The sequence below is a fragment of the Neopsephotus bourkii genome, unplaced genomic scaffold (assembly GCF_033783945.1).
Source record: "Neopsephotus bourkii isolate Nb327-2 ecotype Australia unplaced genomic scaffold, CSIRO-AGI_Nbou_v1 NB_923, whole genome shotgun sequence".
Taxonomy (NCBI): Eukaryota; Metazoa; Chordata; class Aves; order Psittaciformes; family Psittacidae; genus Neopsephotus; species Neopsephotus bourkii.
In genome coordinates this window covers 3,514,633-3,540,060 of record NW_026901417.1, presented here as the reverse complement: position 1 = coordinate 3,540,060, position 25,428 = coordinate 3,514,633, and the positions used below count along the sequence as shown (strand labels likewise).

General features: G+C 41.6%; 1 protein-coding gene across 13 annotated transcripts in view; it reads left to right on the top strand.

Moving 5' to 3' along the window:
• The window catches only part of ATP2B2 (ATPase plasma membrane Ca2+ transporting 2), a 308,443-nt gene that overhangs the window by 120,091 nt on the left and 162,924 nt on the right, over nt 1–25,428 (top strand). For all 13 annotated transcript variants that reach the window (XM_061357888.1, XM_061357902.1, XM_061357894.1 and 10 more), the window contains one exon: nt 5,846–6,329. In XM_061357888.1, the coding sequence (XP_061213872.1) occupies nt 6,131–6,329 (199 nt within the window). In that variant the 5' untranslated portion in view covers nt 5,846–6,130. The remainder of the gene's footprint in view (nt 1–5,845; nt 6,330–25,428) is intronic.

The following is a 25,428-nucleotide window of genomic DNA, read 5'->3' as shown; positions in this document are numbered from 1 at the left end:
AATGGAAGCATCGATTCATACTGAAAGGACTGAAACAATTGTTTTCTTGAGGGATTATGGTAGATAGTTCCCTATGATTAAAAAACAAAACAAAACAAAAAACAAACACCAACCAACCAAATATATATATAATTAAAAAAAAACCAACAAAAAAAACCCCAAACCAAACTTTTTACATTTTTTTAAAATAGTACCTTAACTTTGTATTTATGTCATCATATTAATAGAGGAAATATATTTCTAAGAAAATTGAATGAAGCACCCATTTTAGTTGGAATGTACAAATGTCTTATCCTTGCGTGTTCATCATAGAACCACAGGGTGGTTTGTGTTGGAAGGGACCTTAAAGCTCACCCAGCTACAACCCCTGCCACAGGCAGGGACCCCTTCCACTGGAGCAGCTTGCTCCAAGCCCCTGTGTCCAACCCGGCCCTGAACACTGCCAGGGATGGGGCAGCCACAGCTTCTCTGGGCACCCTGTGCCAGCGCCTCAGCACCCTCACAATCATGATTGAATTATGTACAAGCTAACTGAATGTGACTTGAAATTCATTAATAAATGTAATGATGAAGTCAGGTTATTTTCAGACAACACTAAGCTACAAAGTTCAGTTTCTCCTTTTTTTATCTACTCTTGGCTTCCTGGTATTAAACACAAATTTCACACTTGTGAAGGTGCCAATCTGCTTTTATTCAAGTGGTGTTTTTCCTTAATTCCTTCTGCATCTTGTGCATTCCTGATAATTAAACTTCAAAGTCAGTATTTGTTTTAAGAGAGTGTGAGTTTGAGCATCTTTAGGTGTGTTTGATTAGCTTCACTGGCTGCTTGGATAGACAATCCATTTCTCATTCTGGTCTGCAAAGATATATCCACAACAGGATGGGCATTTTGTGCTTGACATGGAAAGAACAGAAATAGTAAAAGGTGGTACAACTGCACCAAACTTAATTTATTTTGCACATCTGGAGGCTTTTCCAGGGCTGGTTATGGTTTTCTTTCACAGCAGTTTTGACCCTGAAAAGGTCTGCCATGAGTTCATTATTTTCCATCCAGCGTCTCGCATTAGAGTTTGAGAACTGTGGTCTCAAAAAGCCTCTCTCAGATGATTTTGCTCAGACTCAAGAGAAGATTTCCTTAAATCTGGTTCCAGGCCTGTTTTCTCAAGGAATGGTATCTCTAATGAAATTAATAGAGATGAATCTGGTTAAACATCTGCTACTCGTTAAGATGTGACATTTCCTGTGCTTTTTTCCCCCCTTACTTTGGGGTTTTTCTATAGGTCCCAAGGCACCAGCTATCATTATATCTACAGTCAAACACTAATGCAAGTGGGACAGTAATGCTACATACAGAAGGTGGTAGGTGCTAATTTCCTCTATTTCATTCATGAGGAACCCAATCTGTATGCCTTCTGCCCAGCTGCTCGAGGAGCGAACAGTACCTGGGCTTGCTAATTGTTCTGCCCTGGCCTTTGGACCTGGCCCTGCCTCTGCCAATTTGTAAAGAAGCGATTCCCTTTCCATCCTTCCTTGTGTAATGCAAGAGATTCCTTCATCATTGGATTTGAGATCAGAGTTAGCATAATCTGAGATGACGGTTTAGAAAAAACAATTGAATTATGAGTATATCCTGAATCTGGGGAGTCGGCATCAATGCGTTGTGGTGATGGTATCTACTCAGAAGTCATTCTAACACACTGTGAAAATATTTATAAGCTTCCAAGATGAGACTTTTCCTGATTAGGGAAATCAAAGACTGGTTTTCCCAGCAGGCCTGTAGTTAGCTCATCCAAATTGCTTCTGTTTTAATTGGCATGCATTTCCTTTAAGCAGCTAGAAGATTAAAGATATTTGACTTGGGCTCTACAGGACTGGGAGCCTATTCCCCAAGACAATGGACACTCGGGGAAAAAAACAAGCCAACAAAATACCTTGAGTTTGTAATGCATTTGTACAACAAAAATCTGCGACATCTTTGCCAAACAGAATCTTGGACCAAGGTGAAGACTTGAATTGTGACTTTCAAATCACAAAAATGAGAATAGTGTTTTACTCCAGGTTTCTAGTACATTAAACTTTTTGCTACCTGGCGTGGATCTAGATGGGCTGCTGTTTTGTCTTTTTGCTCACAGCATGCTGTTGTTTTCAAGCTGCAGTTTAGGAACTTTTTAGCCTAAATTGCATGTTTCTAATTCTTGTTTCAGGAGCATTAGTAAGAGTAAGTAAGAAGAAATAAGCTTCATTAAAAGCTACTGCTTTTGTCAGGAAGAACAGTATGACATCGTATGTGAAATTAATTTTTCATTTACTGGAGTTCTTATTTGTCTTTTCTGAACATGTGTATGGAGGACCGTTTTCCCTATAAACTGGTGTCATAGGGAATGGTGAGACCACATATGCATAATCGAAGAGGAAATGATCGTGTGTTAGGATGGTGTCAGAAGTTGCACTCTCAGGATTTGGGGGTGCTGACCTTTCCCAAACCTAATGCAATACTTGGATTTCTTGTAGAGAAGATGCTAAATTTCACCCGCTTATATTAATCTGATCTATTTGAGAGATGCAAAGCCTGAACCCTACTGGTGGGGTAGTACCAGTCTCCAGTTTTCTTCTTCTCAGCCTTTGTTAAAGGAGTATTAACCACTGGGGAAGGGAGAGGTGGTCATGTGTCAGTGATGCTCACCTGATGTGCTCCCTGGCAAGGTTCCTGGGCTTCTCATAAGGGAGATTCAAGGATCGAGTGACACCTCCATATCCCATTCCAGGGGATGAGAGATGCATAATCAGTGAATAATGTTAGTCATGCCTTGTGCTTTCTGTATTTTGCCATCTGCCTTTCAAAACCAGGAGATGGTGTTTCCCGGGTGTTGGAATGTTAGGTGAATGCGAAGAGCACAAACTCTGGGTGAAGGAAGTGTGAACTTCATATTTGTTTATAGATTAATATTTAATTGAAGGTGAAATTAAAAATTAAGCAGGCAGATGACTCATGCTAAAAAGCAGCAAACCTGTCTTGCTGTGGCAGACAAATGACAGTGAATTTCTAAAATTAGAAGCTAATATATTAATGTATAGTGATGGCACAGTGAGCCAAAAGAGATGATTTGATTGAGGGTGGTGGGTGCATTCCACAGAAAAATCATGTAGAAAACATCTTTGACATTGAGTTCAGTGCCCTTTGCATCCGTAATGAGATCAGGATACCGCTCTCCTTGGAAAATGCTGTTTAGAACAGTTTCATTTTTTTAGAGGAATGTTTAAAACCCCACAGGACTAGCAGAGCCCAGTAAATTCTCTGTTCGGAGAGTGGCATGTTTGCATTTATAACATGGTGGCTGTTTTACATGTCCTGTGTTCAAGAGCTTGATGTGTATTTACCTAAGGAATAGATTCCTTTACTGCAAGTAAACACCGGTCTGTTACTTTAGCTATTCATAGAATCTCCAGCATCCCTATATGCCCCCTTCAGATATTGGAAGGCTGCTATGAGGTCATTATAATTATTATCAATGCCTCATTTTTTCACAGCTTTTTTCTGGGTATCCTTAGGGATGCTGGGGATGGACTCTTCATTAGGGACTGTAGTGATAGGACAAGGGGTAATGGGTTAAAACTTAAACAGGGGAAGTTTAGATTGGATATAAGGAGGAAATTCTTTCCTGTTAGGGTGGTGAGGCACTGGAATAGGTTGCCCAGGGAGGCTGTGAATGCTCCATCCCTGGCAGTGTTCAAGCCAGGTTGGACAAGGCCTTGGTGATACGGTTTAGAGCGAGGTGTCCCTGCCCATGGCAGGGGGGTTGGAACTGTATGATCTTAAGGTCCTTTGCAACCCTAACTATTCTATGATTCTATGTTCAAATCTGAACCTGCTGTTTGATGTGACTGTTGGCAGCATCTTATCATAGATGAAGCCACAAAGAATCTGAAATGATCATTTTGGGAAAGGGAGGGCATAACGTCAGTGGAGGTTGTGGTGCTGCAGTGCTCTTGGAACAGAGTCTGTTTTACTGGGTATGTGTGATATCTCTGGCCTGCAGTTCTTTCAAAACAATGCTCCAGCCTGATGTTACTCCTCTTCAGAATACAGATCCATCTGGTTTAAAAACAAATAAAGCAATAGTCAGGTCTTTTATGTTTGCTTTATAGGGAATTGTCTAAAAAAGAATTGATACTGTGAATTCAGCATGCAATCGTGGAAAGCTGAGTGTTGTTGGCAGAGCAGAGTATCTCCTCCTTGGCTATAGCTATGCAAATAAAGGCCCTTTTTAATTACTAATTCCAGTTCTTTGTTGCTCACTGTAAGCCACATTTTGTGCAGAAATTGTTCTCTTGTTGTGAACTTGAAAAGCAGGATATCAAATCGGTGTTGGCAGTCCTTGGCATTGGAGTATATGTCAATAAATAGGACAGGTAGAAGAAGCGTGTAGCAGTTGCCTGCTGTTTTAATTGCATCTCTGATATTGTGTTAAAACTGGTCCTTCATCCCTCCTCCCCACCCCCTTTCTGTTCTTTGCTCCAGAGAAATCAAAGGAATGTTGAGTTTTTCCTCTGTAAATGGGGGGGCTGGTAGAGGTTCAGTATTTGATTGAGCAAGGTGCATTAGACAGCTCCACAGCAGATACCAGCACTGGCAGAGAGGAGCTAATGCATACGGTGGGCCTGACCTTCCTCACATGTGGACCGAGGACAGTGCAGTTAGAGCAGTGGAAAGACCAAGCCTATGTGTTATGTTAACTAATATGTGGAAGGGAAGTTAAAATTGTTACAAAATATAAAATTGAGACTTTAAACACTTCAGCATCCTCTATATGTCTTTTATGTGTGTACTCATTTCCACTGTGCATTGCTGTACCTAGAGTGTTCAAAATATGTACATCGACTATGACAGGCTTGTCAGTCATTAACAGACAAACTGATAGTATGCTTTTGTAAAGATCTTTATTATGAAAAACTATTCTAAGACCTATAAATCAGACAGTGCACTCCCACTAACCTGCTTGAAGCAAAAAAGAAACATTTAATCTCTGTTAAAACTCTGCGCCAAATATAATAGCTGGTTTTAGCAGTGTTTAAACCAACTTCATTAGAACTTAGGAAGGGGGAACTGCTTTTAAAGGCTGGTTTTGGCAAGTCATCAGCTGTCTCCCAGATGATCCAGATGTGGTTTGTTCAACACTGCGTGTGTGTTGGGGTGTGTGTTTATCCCTGCTGTGGGGTGAAGCTGTGTTGGTGCTCAGGGGCTGGGCTGACAGGAGGCAGTGCCATGACGTGGAGCACAGTGTCGTATGTTCAGGCAGGACCCTCGGGTGTTGCATCTCTGTCCTGGGCTCTGCTTGGTTTCACAGGAGGCCATGCTGCCAGGTGTAATGTATGTAAATGTGTTCTGAATTTGTAACAGTGGTTCTAGGTTTTCCACCAGTTCTACTGTCCTTGCACTGAAAACCAGTTGTGCTTTAACCTGTTATGAAAACTAGTAGTGTTTAACTACTTTTAGTTACCTTGTAGCCTTTATGAGTGAGTCTTTGCTCTTGTCACAGGTTGATGTGGCTGTATGAACTAGAGCATATACTGGAGGTGCATCTAGCATGCTGGACTAATTGGTTACTTATTAATATTCATAAGCCATCTCATTTACCTTCAGCTGCAGAGAGCTTCATCTACAACAGATCTAGTGTTATCCTTGCTCTGACTCCTTGCAGCACTTAACAGATCTCTACAGCAGTTCTGCATAGCTTTTCTTAAATGACATCTCAACCTGCAACAATAGAGAGAATAAATTTGTTATCAGCTTTGTAAAGCGTTATTGCTCACTCTTGTAATGAGTCCTTTCTGCTTGTTCCCAAAGGTCCAGAGGAAGAAATGACCATGTAGATTCTACAGCTTGGGTGCAGCATAATGGGCAATGGTGAATGGAGTGGAGCTGGTCTGCAGCCTTGAAAGCAGCCGTCCTGCAGACCACTAGCCAGTCAGGGACACCTTGCACGCCAGAGGCATCCTTCACGTCCTTGCCGGACACACACTGGATTCTTTTTAATTTCTTCGATTGGAATTCAAGATTCCTTTCCTTCAATTTTTAAACAGTTTTAAGATTCTATCAACTGTAACGAGTGGAGCAATATAATCAGCAACAATGGGTGACATGACAAATAGCGATTTTTATTCCAAGAACCAAAGAAATGAGGCCAACCATGCAGGAGAGTTTGGGTGCACACTGCAAGAACTGCGCTCCCTCATGGAACTTCGAGGGACAGAAGCAGTAGTAAAAATTAAAGAGACATATGGGGAAACAGAGGGGCTCTGCAGACATCTGAAGACATCACCGACAGAAGGTAAGTGTATTTCACTTCAGCTGGAACAGGGGACTTTGCATAAGTGCTCCCCAGAGAGTGAAAGAAAGAGGTTTTGTTTCAAACCTGAACATAATTGTCATGGTGCTGCCATTTTTGCCAACAATAATAAAACAAAAGGGTCTCTCGAGAAAAAAGAGAAAAGCGATCTAGCTAGAGGTAAAGCTAACATGAGAATAAAAGAAGTGCAGTTTATTCAAACAGATAAATGCATTAATTTTTCCATAAAAGGCAGACAAAAAAATCAGCACCTGCTTTATGGCATTATAAAGAGGCATTAACATATATGCTCTTGAGGGTAAGGAAGTGCAGACTAGTTGCATCAGAAGAATCTTGAGGTATTTGAACACCTTGAGAATATGAAATGACCTTTTGAGGTACACGTTATGTTATGCTGTAGTTCAATATGTAATATATATATATATATTGTGGTTTTTAATCTTGGCTTACAGTATTACCACATTTCACTTAATTTTGCTTAAGTCATCAATATACGATGGTATTGATCTTTGTATTAGCTGGACTTCTGTATGCATAATTAAGCTCCTGACTTTCTTACGTTTAATAATACCAATTGTAACTTTTAAGTATCCTTCTGTTTTGGAGTTCTCTACCTGATTATCAGTCATTAATCTAATTTTCAACACTCATGCCAAGTATCTCCCCATAAAACATTGACAATGGTGGGACATTTCCCTCTCCTCATGCAATTTTCTTTTTCACCAATTCTTTCATTTTTAGTGAGAGTAAAATTCTATTTAATGTTAAGAATACTATTTTAATCACTGTGTTTTCATCTCCAAGGAAAATGAGCATTTTTAGAAATGATAAAGTTTTTGAGTCTGTAATACTTAGCTGTGCTTTTAAAGTAGCCAGGATGTTAATTTGAAGTTACTTTTGTTTTTAAGAACATAGACACCTTGGTTTTATTGCATTCTCTCCTTTAAAAAACTAATCATTTAGTTACCTGCACTGCTTAAATGCTTGAAAGAGCTTGAATTAGTGGGGCAATTCTAAACATGTCAATTGTAGCGTCACATAGTATGATATTATAAATAAAAAAAAGTCCCAAAGAAGCAGCTATAACTACCTAGCCTTCAAGTCAATTCTTCGTGGTCCTACAGCTGATGATATACAGTCTCAGTATTGTTTAACCATTATACACTGTAAAGCTCTGAACAGCATCTTTTCAACAGAGGATTATTAAACTAATTTTGTATTCGGGTGAACAGCCAGCTTCGACAGCGCTTCAGCATTCACATGCAGTCTTGTGTTCTAATTAACAAGTTAACTGGTTCTGAGTAACTAGTGTCAAACATTTTATGACAGATCTCTCTCCTTTTCTGGTCTTGCTCAAACCTCTGATCCTTCAGGCAGACCTCTTTTCCTGCCTGGAGATTGCTCCCAGTCTGAGTGCAGAGGTAGGAAGCTGAGACCATGCCTCTTGTCTGGGATTTCCAGATGCCTGTCAGTGTAGAGTAGCCTAATAGCTGTTGCGCATGAGAGATTCAACACTTCAGAGAATATGCAGCAATAGGGAATATGCAGCGATTCTGACCTATCTCTGACGCATCTGGGGACTTCCAGACAGAAGTGCAGGGTCTCTGTATTTCCATAACAGAATAAACACTGATTTATAAATATCCCTCCAGGGGTTCAGCATCTTAAATATCCTGCAGCGCTATATAGAATGTCAAAGCTGAAGTCTCCATCTGGGTGAGGCGAGATCACTTCAGTGACTCCAGTAAAGTTCTGCCAACTCGCTCTAGCGGTTACCTGGTCAATGTGAACTTCAAAGGAGATGTTGATTGCGTTATCTGTTCAATTTGTGACATCAGGGAAACTTAATTCCTCATATCGGAACAGAGTGTATGGATCCAACTAGTGTGGCATGCTGACTCCAGCAGTAATCTATATCTGATACTTCAGATAAGGTAACTTTCCTTTAAGCCTTACCTGCACTTCATCACTTGTGCATTGTGGAAAAAACATTTCCAGCTTCAAATGGCAATCAGCATAGCCTTTCAATCCTGGAGACTCTGCTGGGTTTTAATTCGGAATTAGAGCACATAAGGGAATTCCCAGTCATATTGCATTTTCATCTTGTTTGTTTTGCTTGGAAAAATCATTTTAGGGGTGAATCTGTCTAAAATGTCATTTCAAACTTGGAAATTTTCATTTGAGAGAAAGTATATCCATAAGAAGTCCATAGGGAAAACTAAAGGCTTATGTCAATATAAACATATGCTTAGATATAAGTGCCTAGCTCTTGTTTTTCTTGTATCCAAGCACAGCATAGAAAGTTAAAATATAGTGAAAAGGGAATCCTTGAGAATACAAGTGTTCTTAGAGGAAAGAAACATAGCAGTTTCTTCTGTGGAAATGGAATTTTAGCATCAAGTATACATGACTTACAAATAAATTATTGATGTAGGCTCCCACAGAGTTGTATCTTCTGGTATTTGCAACAAACCATGGATTCCCCGTGGAATATCTTTATGAAATCCCATATTTTGATGCTATGCTTGAAAATCACTTTTCCAACCAGTACAGTTTTGGTGAAGCACAGTTAACTGCCACTTTTTTTATTGTCTGGAGTGCTGCAATTTTATGAGGAATATCAGAATAAGCATTACTGTGGGACACTACTTCTTTCAATAAACCAAATAAACTCTTGCTGAGCAAGGGTCCAGGGTCAATATGAATGGAATGGCAAAAATTACTTGACTGTAGAATTTGATTCTTCCCAGGCCTTTAAGCTCTTTCAGAGTGTATTTCCGTCAAGTCTTTATTGTTTTGAGCAGTATGGCTTAAGTAGTTATTGGAGCAGGAAAAAAGTGTATCCTGGAAGCAGGCGCATTATAATTTGGTAAAATGCGGTCTAATCTGAATTTACTGGCTTACTTGATATTTAGAAAGTAAGAAGTAGCAATTAGCTCAGAGTTTACTGAGCAATTCAATTCCCGTGTTAATATTTGATGTACCACCTATGGACTGGTAGAACCAATCACCTGTATTAAAGGTGCCTTTTTTAAGCTCTTTCAAAGGTCTTGAACTTCTCCAGGTAAGATGTTCTATGCGTAAGTTGAGTGTGGTTTACCCTGTGGTGAAGATACACTTACTGGTGCTTTCTGTGTTAATTTAGGGTGGAGCTTTAGAAGTTTGCAGAATGTTGAGTAGAATAATACCTGCATGCTGAATGAACTAATAATGTTGTTATGGGGTACAAGGCTTCAGTCTCTTCTTAAATTTTCTTTGATTGCTTTTGTAGCTGTAGATGCAGCGTGGATCCCAGCTCTCAGTTGTGCCTGAGGGATTTCCTTCATTAAAGTGATTATGTTATAATGAATAGCTACCATTTAAGAGCTCATAAAAAAAACCCAACAAACCCAACAACCAAACAACAAGCTATGGAAATACTTTATATGCAAAAATACCAAAAATACAAATGTGTCTCTACTTGAATTTGCTTGAAAACTGTTTTAATTCCAATTAGTTTCACTTTCATATTCTAGTAATACAGAAAACAAGCAGGATCTGTCATTGTGCACAGTTTCAGCACTGAATCCGGCCTTGGGCAGAGCTGTAGTGGCAGCTGTGTAATGTTCCGTGCAGTCTGAGGTCCACTCAAGCCCTGTGAGACCATGTCTGGAGATGTGTTCAGTGCTGGGCTCCTCAGCACAAGACAGACAAGGAGGTACTGGAGAGGGTCCAGCAGAGGCCACAAGGGTTATCAGGGGTTTGGAGCATCTATCCTATGAGGAGAGATTGCAGGAACTGGGCTGGGTTAGATTAGAGGAGAGCAGACTCATCCAGAGACACATCCGTATCTCAAAGGTGAGTGCCAGCAGGACGATGCCAGACTTTTCAGTGGTGCCCAGTGACAGAACGAGGAGCAATGGCCATAAACTGAAACATGAGAAGTTTCGCCTCAACATGAGAAAGAACTTCTTTACATTGAGGATGGCAGAACACTGGGATAGGCTGCCCAGGGGCATTGTGGAGTCTCCCTCTCTGGGGACATTGCAGACTCTCCTGGACACATTCCTGTGTAACCTTCTCTAGGTGGCCCTGCCTTGGCAGGGGAATGAACTGGATGAGACCCCTTCCAACCCTAACAATCCTGTGGTTCTGTGATTAGTGATACCTTATGAAGGACAGCTGGTAAAATGTAATGAGTTAGTTGGATGAATGCCAGATGAGACTGTAATCCAGTCTTTCTGATGCTTACCCATATTTCACCCACAATTTCATGTAGTATGCACCAATTTACAGTAAGCTTTTCATCTACATTGCCTTAATATTACAGAAATGCTTACTCCTCATAAAAATACTTCAGGGAATTAACTTCTGTGACTTCTCACTTCAAATACTTGGATGCAGGAATTTCCAGTGTGTGCAAGAAGTGAAGCTGTGCATAGTGCTGCTTGTCTCATTTTTCTGTAGAGAACAGTCTTCCAGTGATGATATATATGCAATCAGGCCTCAGATGGCAGCTCTGAAAGACCTTACACGTTGGTGATAATGGGATAATGTTACAGCTCTACCAGGGAAGTTTTTCTGCAGGTGTTTAGTAGATGCCTGACAGGCTGATTCTCCCCATTTCTGGGAACCGTCTGGTAGCGTGTGAGGAGCTTTCAGATGTAATATTATTACATGAGCTGGAGGAATCCAGTTTTATGTGAAAAACGCAAATTTGATTTTTGCGTTTTTTAGCTGTTCTTTTAGGATACTGTGAAAAGGTCTCATGGCAACCAGGGGTTGCCAAATAGCAGTTGAATGATGGTATCTCTAGTGTAGAAGTTGACTGAATCATCATAACTGCCCTTAGTTTAGATAGATACAAAGATTAAGTTACTATCTATTGAAATGCATGTTTTTTGCATATACATATGGACTGAGTATAAATTCAGCAAAGAGCATTTATTTTTCATGATTATAATCTTGCCTTTTACAGATGCGACTCTGAGGTAGAAGGACTGAATACAATGAAATTAAGCACTTGCTTTTAGTACTCACTAGTTTTGGTTGCTTAAGCTTGCTTCTATAAAAATACAACTTTAATAACTTAATATTCTGTTTTGAAGCTGATCATGTTAGTACAGGTTGAATTTCAGTTAGGTGCACCACGTATAATAATGTTTCTCTATGTTAAATTAGCTACACATATGTAAACAATTTAGAAACTAATTGAGAAAAGAATGAAAGAAACTTGAATTAGACAAATAAGTTTAAAGTAGAAATATAAAATACTGGATTGCCAGAGATTGAACTCTATAGGACCACACTGTCAGAAATAGTTTATGAAAGTAAAGACATTGGTAATGTCATCATTTTGGCTGTTTTGAAAAGAATACACTTAGTCACGCATAAACCTCCAAATGTTATGTAGCTGTCCACAAATCTTTTAGTGAGTCTGAGCTGAAGTACTTTGGAAAGCTTCAAACTTCATCTTAAAAGTGCTGTGTAAGAAGACCCAGTCGTCCCCTCTCCAGGTCACCATGCTGTCTGGTTCCTCAACTTCATGTGTGGTGTCAAAACATAACTCAGGCCAGTTTGCCAACACACCCAGGCCAAAAGCCAAGCTCTAAGTGTATGTCTAGTCCTTATTTATACGTGTTCTGTCCACATGGAAGGGTTGTTTTAAACAATGAAAACAGCCTTCCCCTTGAGAAAAAGCCTTCAGTGTTGTCCCAGCAAAGGCCTCTAAGAGTTGCTTTGTCCTACCTTGCGTGGGAAAAAGCCACCACCGAAGTTTAAACTCAGATCTCACCTCGCTATTCATGCAGTGTGAAGTGTGGTTGAACAGGTGAGAACTTGTGAGAACCTGACATGTTCCTGCAGTCTGCGGACACTGGTTGCCTCCCCTGGCTTGCTCAGCCCCTGTGTGCCAGTGCCTGCTCCTGGGAGCTGTGGCCAGCAGGTCCACGCATGGCTGCGCTGTGAGGCTGGGTAGCCAGCAGGGGAGGCGGGTTCTGGATGCTCTTTCATTTTGACATTACTGCTGCAGTTGCTGAATCCCTGACAGGTCCCACTGATGGATTTGTGCTGTCTTTACTTTTGGGGATGTGCCTGGGAAAGCCAGAATGGTGCCTGTCTCCCTGGGACGAGTGGAAGGGACACACTGAGTGAGCTGGGGCCTCTCCTCCTGTGAAGAGCCACTCCTGCCCCAGCTCTCCCACTACGGAGAAAAGTGCTGAAGCAGTTATTACTTATCTGGCCCTTTGCAGCTCTGTTCTGTGGGGAAATGCTGGGTCTGACCCAAGTTCACGTTAAACACCATTACTGTAGTAGGTCTTTCAAGATTGTGAACAGATGGAAAAAATTTAGGCAAGGTGGTTGGGTGTTAATAACTCATGTGAGGCAAGGAGGTTTGCTTTGGCCTGCAGTACTGTCTCAAAGACCCATATAACATGCCTGTTCAAGTTGTAATACTTGGCCTTAATGAGGTTGAAGTTGGCTCTTTCGTTTCTGTATCTCGGCGTGTATAGCAGTCCAGGGCCCTGTACACGTGGTGGGTCAGGCTCTTCCGCACCGTGCTCCTGGGAGCCAGGCAGGCTCAGGGGTTAGGGGAAATGGCTCTGGACATTTGACATCCCTGCTGTAGGCAGTATGTTATATATCCATAAAATAACATCTACATGTTTAATGGCTTGAGAGGAGTGCATGGAGCATTCTTGGCAACTGCAGTTATTTTCCTTATCTAATATTTCCATTGTTTGTGTAATGGAACAGCAAACATTCTTCCAAAGGTTACCCAAACATAAGCATCTCAAATGAATGGCTTTGATTTTTCAAAGTGATAAGTACGATTTCATTGCTTGTTTTGTTTCTGGGGTTTGGTGTGTCTTGCCACTTGCTGATTTACTTTGGCTTTGCTCATTTACTTGTAGAAAACTGGAGAAAACTTGTAGAAAAATTGAATGCTGTATTTTCCTCTCAAAGCTTTTAAAATAAATACAAGCTAGATCACCTGCTCCTCTGAGAATGCTAAATGGTTTGCAAAGAACTTCTCTCTCTGTAGCTGATGTTGCTTTAGAGGTAGGTTAGGAAAGGAAGAAAGCAAGTGAATGTCTCCTGCCTGTTTTATTAGTTAGCATCAGAGACTTTCTGAGGCCAGTGCTGATTTATTGATGTGATTACCCAGGATGGCATTTTTCTTTCAACAGTTATCTTACTTTAGCAAATGCAACACTTCTAGAAAGGAGACTGTTGTTACGCAAACTGAATTCCCCTTTGCTTTAAGGAGTACATTTAATCCTTGCAGGCAATATTCACTAACTACAGACACACATCCTGTTGTTACACCCCAGATTTCAATGGACAGAATAATGAATGGGTGTGAGATTTTGCACCTGTTTTGCACAGGTCTAATGTTTGTTCATTGTAATCAGCTCAATTACAACTACAATGTGTTGTAAGTCAAAAGAAAGTCTGGCCCAGCAACTTCAAGTAATTCTTTTCCTCTTTCTAAAGAAGTTATCATAGGTTAACATTCGTCATAATGTATTGTGTGATGTATTGCCATAATTGTATCACCCCTTAATCTAAGTACAATGATGCAATACAATGTGTCATTCCATTTTTGCAGAATAATAAGTGACGGGAAGTGTTGCCATTATGTGGTGCGGTTGATAAATGTGTAATCCTGTTAGAAATAGTGGTTTGAGTTTGTTGGCATAACTAGCTCATTTATTGTGTGCAGAAAGATGAAGCCAGATCTTTAACATAATAGCAACTGTGCACATGATGATGGGGGAAGTGATTTTTAGCTTTCGTGAACTCTGGCAGTTACATCAGCTGCTGAAATTGATTACGTTAGTGGTGCTCCCTCAGAAGAAGGCAATTAGCCCTTTGCTTGGGGGATCAAAAGTGTGTTCTGTCCTGGGCACTTTCATGTGTGCCTCTTAAAGTGGCTTCGGTACTGGGAAAGGAAAAGCTATGTGTTTTATCAGTAATGGTAAAGCAAGACCTGAAGGGAGGGGAGAGGCATGGAGCCGAGCTCCCTGGCAGCCTTTCCTCTGCCATCATGCCTGTTCTCTGTGGAGCCTGTGCGAGCAACAGCACTGCAGAGAACAAATGCTGTATAATGAATACCTTGCTTCTATTGTGTTACAGGGCTTAGAAATCCATAAATATATATAGTGTGTCAGCCTGGAGTGAGAGCTGATTTATCTTCATTTTGTTCTTGTTTTGAGAAAGCTGCAGGAGGAAAGCAAAGTCCATTAAACCAAATGAATAATCCAATCGATGTACCCAGTTTGCCCTTGATGAAATTAAGCTTTGTCTTTGCAGTCTATCAGAGAGACTGGAGGGGTTTTTGCTTGACGTTGCTGTCCTCTGAAAGCAACCACTTGACATGCAGTGGTTTTATCCTTTTGTGATTGCCCCTGCTAGAGGAAATGGAAGAGCACAGCTCTTAACCACTTGTCTCAGCTGACAGTTATAGGGGTGCGAGAAATGTTCCCTTTCCAATGCCACCTGCAGATCAAAAAATAAAACCATTACCTGCATCTTTGTTAGGTGTCCCCAGACATTCTGCCAAGTGTCACTGCCAGCAGCAACGCTGCTTCCTGCTGAGCCATGGGAAGTCGGAAGCCTTGGTGCTAAAGTCTTTGTAAGGATCATCTGTGGTTGGCCAGGTGATGACAGTGCCATTCTTCACAATAACAGTAATGTTTGTTTTTCATGGAAGTGGATTACATGTTATTTGTTGAAAAAGGGTTTTGGATGAAATGGGCAGTGGTTTTCAATGTGTAAATCTAAGCTCAGTAGCCTTGCAAGAGGAATTAGCATAACTGAGTGGTTATTTTTCTTTTGAACAGACTCGGGACAAGAAGCATGTGAGATACAGTAATGATCCTGTCCCCTTTTGCAATCACTACTTATCCTTCAAATCTAGACTGGTCAAATTTACTGTTTCCATCTGTTTTCCAAGAAGTCAAAGGTTGATGGTGTTTGACGTGCCTGTTATTTATAAAGGTGAGGGAAGTGGAAAATAAAGCCAAAGATGTATTTTTGGCAGGCAACTGAATGTGCTTCCAGGACAAACATAACTGTGTTTCCTTAATACTGATTTCCTTTAATGTGATGCATTCATAGTTTCTGACTTGTCTTCTACCCTATTTCCAGTAATATTTTACCTGTATCTATCTAGGTGTTCTAGAAAATACACTTGCAGTTGCGCATTCCCAGAGGTAGAAGGACAAAGGTGGCCTCCACACACATCCTGAAAAAAGGACTGTCTCTGACATAAAGAACCTGTTATGTACTGATGATAGGTGACACAGTCTGCCGTAGCTTGCAGCATGCTGTAGTAGTTTTCTTTTTAACTTTTAAAGAAAAATAAGTCCTTTCTGAATGCTCATTAGGATTCTCATTCCTTATCCTTGCCTTGGAGCTGGTTAAACAATGCACTTTTAATGTCCCATCCTTACTGCCAGTCCAGAACTTGGCAATGCAACCACAGATTATATTAAATGCAGAGTATTTCTGTTGTATAATAGAAATAGCTGGGTGTATGTAGCTGCTATTTCTGTAACAATAGCATTTACTAAACCCTTGTTTCCTCCCTGCTTTCCAATGAAATTCTTCAGGGACTGCAGCTACTCTTTTCCTGTGTGGATTGTGAGCTGAGTCAGTTCTGTTAAGAGACTTGAAAACCTGAGCTTCCTTGGGCTGTGCTGCATCTTTGATTATTCCTTTTGCATTTTGTGTCAGTTTCTCCTCCCCACCACTTCCCACGGTGGAACTGTCTTTTTCAGTATGAGGGCAGCTTAGGTATAGGCCTCCAAGGTACAAAAAGACTGGAAAAAAAAAAAAAAAGAGTAGCAGAAAGGAAAATCCACCAGATTTCTAGAGTACTTCAAAAGCTGTCATGATTCTCTTCTCTGATTAGCATTGGAGATGAGGAGAAATAGGGAATAGCCCACTTCTTGGCAGGTGTGCTTGAAAAGGAGAGCTTGCCCTTGAAGCAGGTACAAAAGAGAGAGGAGAATCTCCTTACTGCAGTCAGTAAGGATCTATTGACTGCAGCAGAATTTCACTTTGACTTCCTAAATGAGGGCACAGTTGCTCTGATGCTGCAGGCTGAGTGCCGTTTGTTCAGGATCATGTCAGCATTAATGCAGGAAGACCATGAGTATGGCCATGCTCTAACAGTACAGTGCAAGTTTGTATTGATAATCTTGGCACTTAGCATAAGCATTGTTCTAGGCCCCTCGGTTAATTCTTTGCTTAAACAATATAACAAATATAGTACTTCTTTCCCCATTTTTTTAGAGTAGTTTCAAGTCATTTACTTTAGTTTGGAAGTTTGGGTGACAAATTGGAGAGTCCTGAGTTTCCCTGTGCTTCCGGCACTTTAGTCATGTACAGGGACTGAATTATAAAGGAATGATAATTCCTTACTGGTGGTTGGTTGGGCCCCCCCCCCCCCCCATTTATTTTTGCCATCATTTAAAAAAGATTAAAGGTAGTAAAGTATTGTTGCCCAACATTGTAATTCTGGCCTGCCAGTAGGGCTGTGGCTGTTGTGTGGTTTGGCACTGATAGCAGAGGTCATCCAGTCAGTAGCCCTGCTGCAGCCAAACCCTGTGCCTTTCCTTGAGTTGTAGTCTTGCAGTTGACTTCCAGCCCCTGGGAACCTTGGAGTACATAAAGAACACTCCTGTTAGAGAGCGATAATTGATGAGAAGGCTAAAACAGCAGTGAAGAGACTGGCCACGTCCCAGCCTAGTATTCTCACTCTGAAAACTGCCTAGTTTTTGCTTAAAGCAAAACCTCACAAAACGGTGAAGCCACCCCTGTTCCCTTCAAAAGCAATTTGAAAACCATTGAAGTGTTGAGGCATGCTTGCCTGCTGACTGTGTACCCCTCTTGTGATGATGGGGAAGTACTCAGGCTTTTCCTTTGTTCTATTGTTTTCTCAAGCCAGTGGGTTTGTGCAGGCACATAGGGAGGGTGTAAGGGCAGCCTGACAGAGCTGACCTCTCTCTTGGTTCAGTGCAGTGAGAAGCTGTGAAACCAGCCGCAGAGCAGGGTGCTTAGCTTGGTATTCAGACACTTGTTTTTCTGACTTAAGACATAATATGCTGAGGGGAACCATAAAAGGGAATTACTGGTGATAACCAGTGTTATGGGCACATCAGACAGGAGCAATACTGTGCTATGTGAGGCTGTGACAGGAGGGCTGTAGCTGGCCCTGGGATGCTAAATTTGCTCATCTGTGGTGCTGGCCTTGTCTGTCAGTGATGCTTCAAAGCTACGGGTGCTGAAGGCCTGTACAGATAAATTTAAAAGATTTACAAGATAGCTAAGGAAAAAGGTATAAATATGTTGTTGGTTTTGTTCCCAAGGAAGTCTCTGATTGTATTACACCTTCACCTGCTTATAGACATGAAAGCTAAACTGCTTCAATCCACAAAGTAAAAGCCATAACCTGAAACTCCAGAAGTGAACTGTCATCCAAACCTGTTGTGCACACTGGATTAGAAGACTGATATGAGCAGTATGTTGTATTGCCAGAGAAATTAAAACAGGTTTAGCTGAACAAGAGTCTTGGTTCTTTTTTCCTCAGTGAGTTGTTCCTGATTGTTTTTGTTTAATGCTGTAGTGTAGCTGAAGTCATTTGCTTAAATATGAAATAACAGGTGCCAGAAGTCATCAATCTCAGATTGTCTTACTGGCTGTTTTAAAGTGACCTATTAGTAGAGGACAAAGAACACACCCAGTTTGTTAACACACATGTGCATAGCTGCTCCAAAATATTGTATACAAACTGAGAATAAGTCTGTATTAATGTGTATTGAATGTTAAATAAGCACCTTGGGAAAAACAGAGATTTCTTTTTTTGCCTTCAGCCCTGAAGTGTGTGCATGGTAAAAGATCTGGAGAGTGTGAAATGATTTAAAATAACTTATGCCGAGAACTGTTTCAGCATTACCAACATACAAAGAGACTCTTAAGGTGAAATCAGTGCTGTAGGTTTTCTTTTCCCCCAACCTAGATGTTATTTTTAATTCCTGATGTTAATCTTGTTTAACAAGTATATCAGTGTGGCATGTTCTGCCATGAGATGCTGGCAGTGCTTTCTGCTGCCCCACTTTTCCAAAGATATTGATGCTGACAAGAGCTTTGCTGCAGCTGGCAGCTCAAAATCATGGAGAAAAATAGATTGGTTCTTGCTGCACAGTGACAATCAATACCATTTCCCGGATGTAAAACTCTTTGTCTCTCCTGTCCTTCTCTCCTATAAATGTTTGGTGGGATGGCTCCTATGACTGGAGTGTTGGAATGGAAGCTTACAGGCTCTTTAGAAAAGACAGGCCCAGCAGGCTGGGAGGGGGAGTTGTCCTTTATGTTAGGGATAGGCTGGAGAGTACGGAACTCTGTCTGGGGACAGGTAATCAGTTAACACAGAGTTTGTGGGTCAGGGTTAAATGGAAAACAGCGATGGGAGACATTATTGTGGGGATCTGTTATAGACAACCTGATCAAGAGGACTCTGAGGATGAAGCACTCTACAGGCAGATAGAAAAAGCCTCACGCTCACAGGCCCTTGTCCTTGTGGGGGACTTCAACCAGCCTGACATCTGTTGGAATGACGGTACGGCCCGGCACAAGCAATCCAGGAAGTTCCTCGATTATGTGGAAGACAACTTCCTCCTGCAAGTAATAGAGGAACCAACAAGGAGAGGTGCCATGCTTGACCTCCTGCTCACCAACAGGGAAGGGCTCGTTGGTAATGTGATGCTCCAGGGCAGCCTTGGATGCAGTGATCACGAGATGGTCAAGTTCGAGATCCTCAGGACAGTGAGAAGAGAGTGCAGCAAGCTCACTGTGCTGGACTTCAAAAGAGCAGACTTTGGCCTCTTCAGGAACCTGCTTAGTAAGGTTCCATGGGATATAGCCCTAGAGGGCAGAGGGGCCCAAGACTCTTGGTTGATATTCAAGGATCACCTGCTACAAGCTCAGAAGTGTTGCGTCCCAACAAGAAGGAAGTGCAGCAGGAGGGCCAGGAGACCTCCTTGGATGGACAAGGAGCTGCTGAGGAAACTTTGAGAGGGGGAAAAAGAGGCTTACAGAAAGTAGAAGCAAGGACAGGCAGACTGGGAAGAATACAGGGATGTTGTTCAGGAAGCTAGGGACCAGGTTAGGAAAACTAAGGCCCAGTTAGAATTAAACTTAGCTAGGGATGTTAAGGATAACGGGAAGGGATTCTATAGGTACATTGCAAATAAAAGACAGGCTAGGGACAGCGTAGGCCCCTCCAGAAGCTATCAGAAGAGCTGGCTACCCTGGATTTGGAGAAGGCTGAGGTTCTCAATGACTTCTTTGCCTCAGTCTTTACTGGCAAAGGCTCTGACCACACCACCCAAGTCTTGGGAGGCAGATGCAGGGACTATGAGAATGAAGACCTTAGGCCCGCTGGTTCAAGACCATCTTAAGAACCTGAAAGTACAAACTCCATGGGACCTGATGAAATCCATCCGTGGGTCCTGAAGGGGCTGGAAAACGAAGTTTCTAAGCCACTCTCCATCATATTTGAAAAATCATGGCAGTCAGGTGAAGTTCCCGGTGACTGGAAAAAGGGAAATATAACCCCCATTTTCAAGAAGGGGAAAATGGATGACCCAGGGAATTACAGACCAGTCAGTCTCACCTCTGTGCCTGGCAAAATCTTGGAGCAGATTCTCCTGGAAGGCATGCTAAGACACATGAAAAACAACAAGGTGCTTGGTGACAGCCAGCATGGCTTCACTAAGGGGAAATCCTGCCTGACCAATTTGGTGGCGTTCTATGATGGGGCTACAGAACTGATGGACAGGGGAAGAGCAGCTGATGTCATCTACCTGGACTTGTTTGATGGATGGACCGCTCGGTGGATAAAGAACTGGCTGGATGGCCGCACCCAAAGAGTTGGGGTCAATGGCTCAAAGTCCAGCTGGAGACCTGTAACGAGTGGTGTCCCTCAGGGATCGGGGTTGGGACCGGTCTTGTTCAACATCTTTGTCGCTGACATGGACAGTGGGATTGAGTGCGCCCTCAGCAAGTTTGCCGATGACACCAAGCTGTGTGGTTCGGTTGATACGCTGGAGGGAAGGAATGCCATCCAGAGGGACCTCGACACGCTTGTGAGGTGGGCTGATGCCAACCTCATGAAGTTTAACCATGCCAAGTGCAAGGTCCTACACCTGGGTCGGAGCAATCCCAGGCACAGCTACAGGCTGGGCAGAGAAGAGATTCAGAGCAGCTCTGTGGAGAAGGACTTGGGGGTGCTGGTCGATGAGAAAATGAACATGAGCTGGCTTCAGGGTGTGCTTGCAGCCCAGATAGCCAACTGTATCCTGGGCTGCATCAAAAGGAGTGTGACCAGCAGGTCGAAGGAGGTGATCCTGCCCCTCTACTCTGCCCTCATGTGAGACCTCACCCGGAGTATTGTGTGCAGTTCTGGTGTCCTCAACATAAAACAGACATGGAACTGTTGGAACAAGTCCAGAGGAGGCCACGAGGATGATCAGGGGACTGGAGCACCTCCTGTATGAAGATCGGCTGAGAAAGTTGGGGCTGTTCAGCCTTGAGAAGAGAAGGCTGCGTGGAGACCTCATAGCAGCCTTCCAGTATCTGAAGGGGGCCTACAAGGATGCTGGGGTGGACTCTTCATTAGGGACTGTAGTGACAGGACAAGGGGTAACGGGTTAAAACTTAAACAGGGGAAGTTTAGACTGGATATAAGGAGGAAATTCTTTCCTGTAAGGGTGTTAAGCACTGGAATGGGTTGCCCAGGGAGGTTGTGAATGCTCCGTCCCTGACAGTGTTGAAGTCTAGGTTTGACAGAGCCTTGGGTGCCATGGTTTAGTGTGAGGTGTCCCTGCCCATGGCAGGGGGATTGGAACTGGATGTTCTAAAGGTCCTTTCCAACCCTAACTATTCTGTGAGTCTGTGATTCTAAATGTTCCCATGCTTAGCAGCTGCTACAAGGGACACCTCACCTTGGTCTGTGGACATGAAATGTCCCTTCAGGGCTGGTGCCAGCTGTGCTCCTATGAGTCAGTTGGAGCTGCTGTTCCTGGGGTAATGGTGACTGCTGGCACCTTCTGCAGAATCAGGCAGCGCTTTTGCAAGCCTGTAATCTTTTCTGTCCAGTCATGTTCATGTAAGGACAGAAACCTGGATTTTAAATGAGGTATTTAAAATGAATGCCTGAATCTGGTACCCGGTTTGGAAACAGTGAGATTTCTTGTTTGATCAGGTCACTATCTCACCACGATCTAGGAGACCTTCTTCCTCTCTTACTCTTCTTTTGAACCACTTAACTTGCACTGTTGCTTTAAAGTCCTGAATTTTATCTGGGGGTCTTCTTCAGTCTTCCTGGGATTCTTACAGATTCAGTTTTGTGCGGTTGCCATGATACCTTTGAAGAAGAAATTTTTGCCAGCTGCATTTGAATTTGGGAGGCAGGAGGAGGGGAATAGACTTAAACCTATGCTCATCTTCAAGTGTTTCAAAAAAGTCCATTTTGTTGTTAAAGACTGGTAGTCTTACATGCCTGGGACTGTCTGTGAATGCCACAGTAACCTTGTTGGATTACCAAGGGGCTCGTGGTGGCTGACTGCTTCTTGCTGGTGTTGCAATGTGAGTAAAATCACTAGCATATGTGTAGTTAAACAGGCATCGTGACTGCTGACTGGTTCCTCTTGTCTGCTGGGAGAGCAGGTTTAAGCTGTTTGCTGAGGTTCCTGTCTCCTATACCATAAAAATCCCTCTCCAGAAATGTGGTTCCCAGTAGGGCAGTATAGCATTATTTAATCATTAGTTAGGACTTATTTCACCTGGTTTGTTAGGTATTTTTAAGTAAGTCCTTCTACTACTTTTACCATAGTAAAAAAAATGCAGAAATCTCCAAAATAGATTCCTGTGTGTACAGGAACTTTCTGAAAAGTGGCTCAGTTTTCTCCAGAAGGAGGGTCAGGACTTCCCGAGGAGGTGCCCTCAAGCCTTCTGGGTACAGGAGTGGGCCCAGAAAGCAGAGCCGGAGGAAGGCACACACAGATCCTAGTGTCTGAGCTCCCTGCTGTGAGGAAAACGCTGTTTGTCCCATGTGAACCTGGGCCTTTGGGCAGACCCATATCTCCTTTATCTGCTTGGCACTGTTTCTCCTACTTGAACTTGGGCCTTCTGGTGGAACTGGATCTTCTTTATCTTCTTAGGTTGCTCTACAAATTGGTGGTGATGGTACAACTGGTCGATTATGTCTACATTGAGTATTAAATCTTGGCAGCAGATTTGATGTTGACTGTTAAACACTTCAGCATGACTGTGAATAAGTATATTTGAGATATTAAATAGAATTGATGCAATTGAGTGAGGGGTATGAAATGAGTAACTGGTCTTCTGTAATTGTATGTACCAACTTCCAGGTGATACTATCTTAAGACCAGCATTTGTCAGACTTGGCTTCTGGCTTTAAAAAAAACAAAACAAATTGCACAGTAATTTTCATACCATTTAAAATAATATCAGTTTTCATTTCTGAATCTTTAAAGAAATGAATAGAAGTAGTTGTTTGCTGGAAAGGCTTTCAAGAAAAATATTTTTGCAAGAAATGAGTTATGAAAACTTCTGCCACTTTTCCCCATGATAGGATTCTGTGTAAAAGTTACAGGGTGAAGTTCCATACTTTAAATGATGGGAAAATTTGGCTACTTGTGTTCACGTTTTCAGCCACACAAGTATTTTTTTATTAAGTTCTGTCTCTTGATTTAACCCTTTATTCAAGTCAGTGAAATTTCTATTTTCTTCTTCAGCAAAACAATATAAATTTTGAGTTTTGAGCGTATCACAATAATTTGAAATACTTTCTAGCAATGATATTGTTAATTTAACGTTCAGTGTTTATGACACAGTCTTTTTAACTGATAGAGTTTTACAGTATTGTTAAAAATAATGGATTTTGATGCTTCGAGTCATTTAAGAAATTGAGATGTAATTATTTAAAAAAAATTAGCTGTCAAAAAACTTTAATATCCTAGTCATTTTTTATAGGAAAACGTTGGAAATGATAACGTATAATATGAGCACATACTCTTCTATTTAAAACATCTTTATTTTGCCAGCAGTTTAAAGTCAAATGTTTCCTACTTAAGGCCTTATTGAAAAGCACTCAGGATAATTTTGCTTTTGAGCACTAAGAGAACTCTGGAATAGCAATTTATAGAACCTTAATTAGTTATACTGAGTTCAGTGTGTAAAGCCAAGTAAGCCAAGTAGGTTTTCTAGTAGTCAACAGAGACATACTCCTAAGAGTTCTTTTCAAATCAAAGTTCGTAGTGGGAGCTTTGTTTCTGCCGGAACGTCAGTGCTCTTTACTCTCCCATTCAGTTTCCAACATCATAAAAGACTAATAAAAGGAAAAAATAATAGCTTTAAAGTCTGTAGTGCATTGGAAGTGCTATAAAGACTGGGAAACTAGAGAAGAAAGTGTTTGGAAGTGAAATTACAGTAGGAGGCTCTGATAGGTTGGTAATCTAAGGATTCAAATACATTTCAGCATGAACTGAGTGAGCATTAATAGCGTGTGTTGGCAAGAGGAAATACTAGATAATAGTCTAGCAATAAAGTGTTAGGCTCAGTGCAAAGTAACCTTACTGAAAAGCCAAACACTGGTTTATTCAGTAATCCAACAACTCATTAAAGTGAGTTGGCAGGCAAACCTAATTAATAAGCATGTCCATGTCTTTTCAGAGGGGAACACCTGACACTCTATTTAATATCAAGTCAGTATGTGCAAGTAAGGTGAGCTGGCAGCCAAAATTAATTAATACGTTCAGTTTATCAAAAGCTGCGGTCTTATTGTATAGCTCATGCTGAGCTGGGAGATGTGTAACAGGGAATGTAATGGCAAATTCTGCACTGCAACAGTTTTTGTTTCTGTTTGGCTGTTAGATTGAAGTGGGTGAAAGGAGCTTAGTTTGTATAAAAAAAGCCCACCATTGGCACGATCTCTGCAGTGCAGTTGGTGTAATTAACGTAGGAAAAATTGTTTGGGGTTTGGGGGCTTTTTTGTTCGGGGAGACAAAATTGCATTCCCAGATACAGTCTATTAAATATGTGGAGCTAACTGTGGATTTGTAACCACTATCATCATTACGGTAGCAGGGTGCTGAACAGTCTCTAGGCTTTCTGAAACAAACCAGAATTCAGTAATAAATGCTCTTCTTAACAGGCAGTGATGTTGTCCAATACTGGTTCAGATTAACTCTTGTACAGCAGGCTGTCCAAGGTGCCAGTGGCTCAGTTTGCTTTTCCAGAAGGCTTTATCTGTCAAGAGGATGAAATAGGCCTAAACCTTCCCAGACAACTGTGTATATCACCAGAAAACATGATATTGCTCTAAGTTCTTATGTGAGAGCTCGTTTGCTGGAGTCTACTTTTCAGCTGGGAGTCTGTTGCAATTTACTGCTTGAGTCTGCTGTTCACACTCGTCCTTCTGGGCAGTGTACTTACGGCTTTGCTCTAATCCTTCTAGGAGGAGGGAAAATATAGAAGCTTCGGCCTACAGAAACCCTTGCTCAACAATTTGACCTTCCTATAAATCTGAATCAGCAGCTGATAAGTGCCACCTTGACATCCCCTGAAGAGCTGACAACTTTATTTCACTTATTCTAATAAAAGAATCTTAAATGACCAAGTCACCTAAATAAAGCACTGAGAGTGCTAGGCTAGCAGATGTAAAGGGAAATTTGTAGCTGTGGATTAATTGTATCAAAAAGTATGTCTGACAAGGGTAAGATGGATCTTCTTCAGTGTCACATTCACTTAGCTTTTGTGCTTTACTCAGTGCAATTTAATGTGGTGTCAACCATCCTTGGAAGTTGTTTTTTTTTGCGTACAGTTTGACTTCCAGTGCCGCAGGATAAATATGTATTTTGCTTTTTCCTTCAATCCAGGTGTGTTTGTTTAAAGGTTCATGTTTAGATTGAATGAAAATATGCTCTTTCACTCTGAATATCTTATGTTAACACTGATAATGCTAATAATATTGTGTATATGATGTTGTTCTAGATCGCAGTTACTCTTC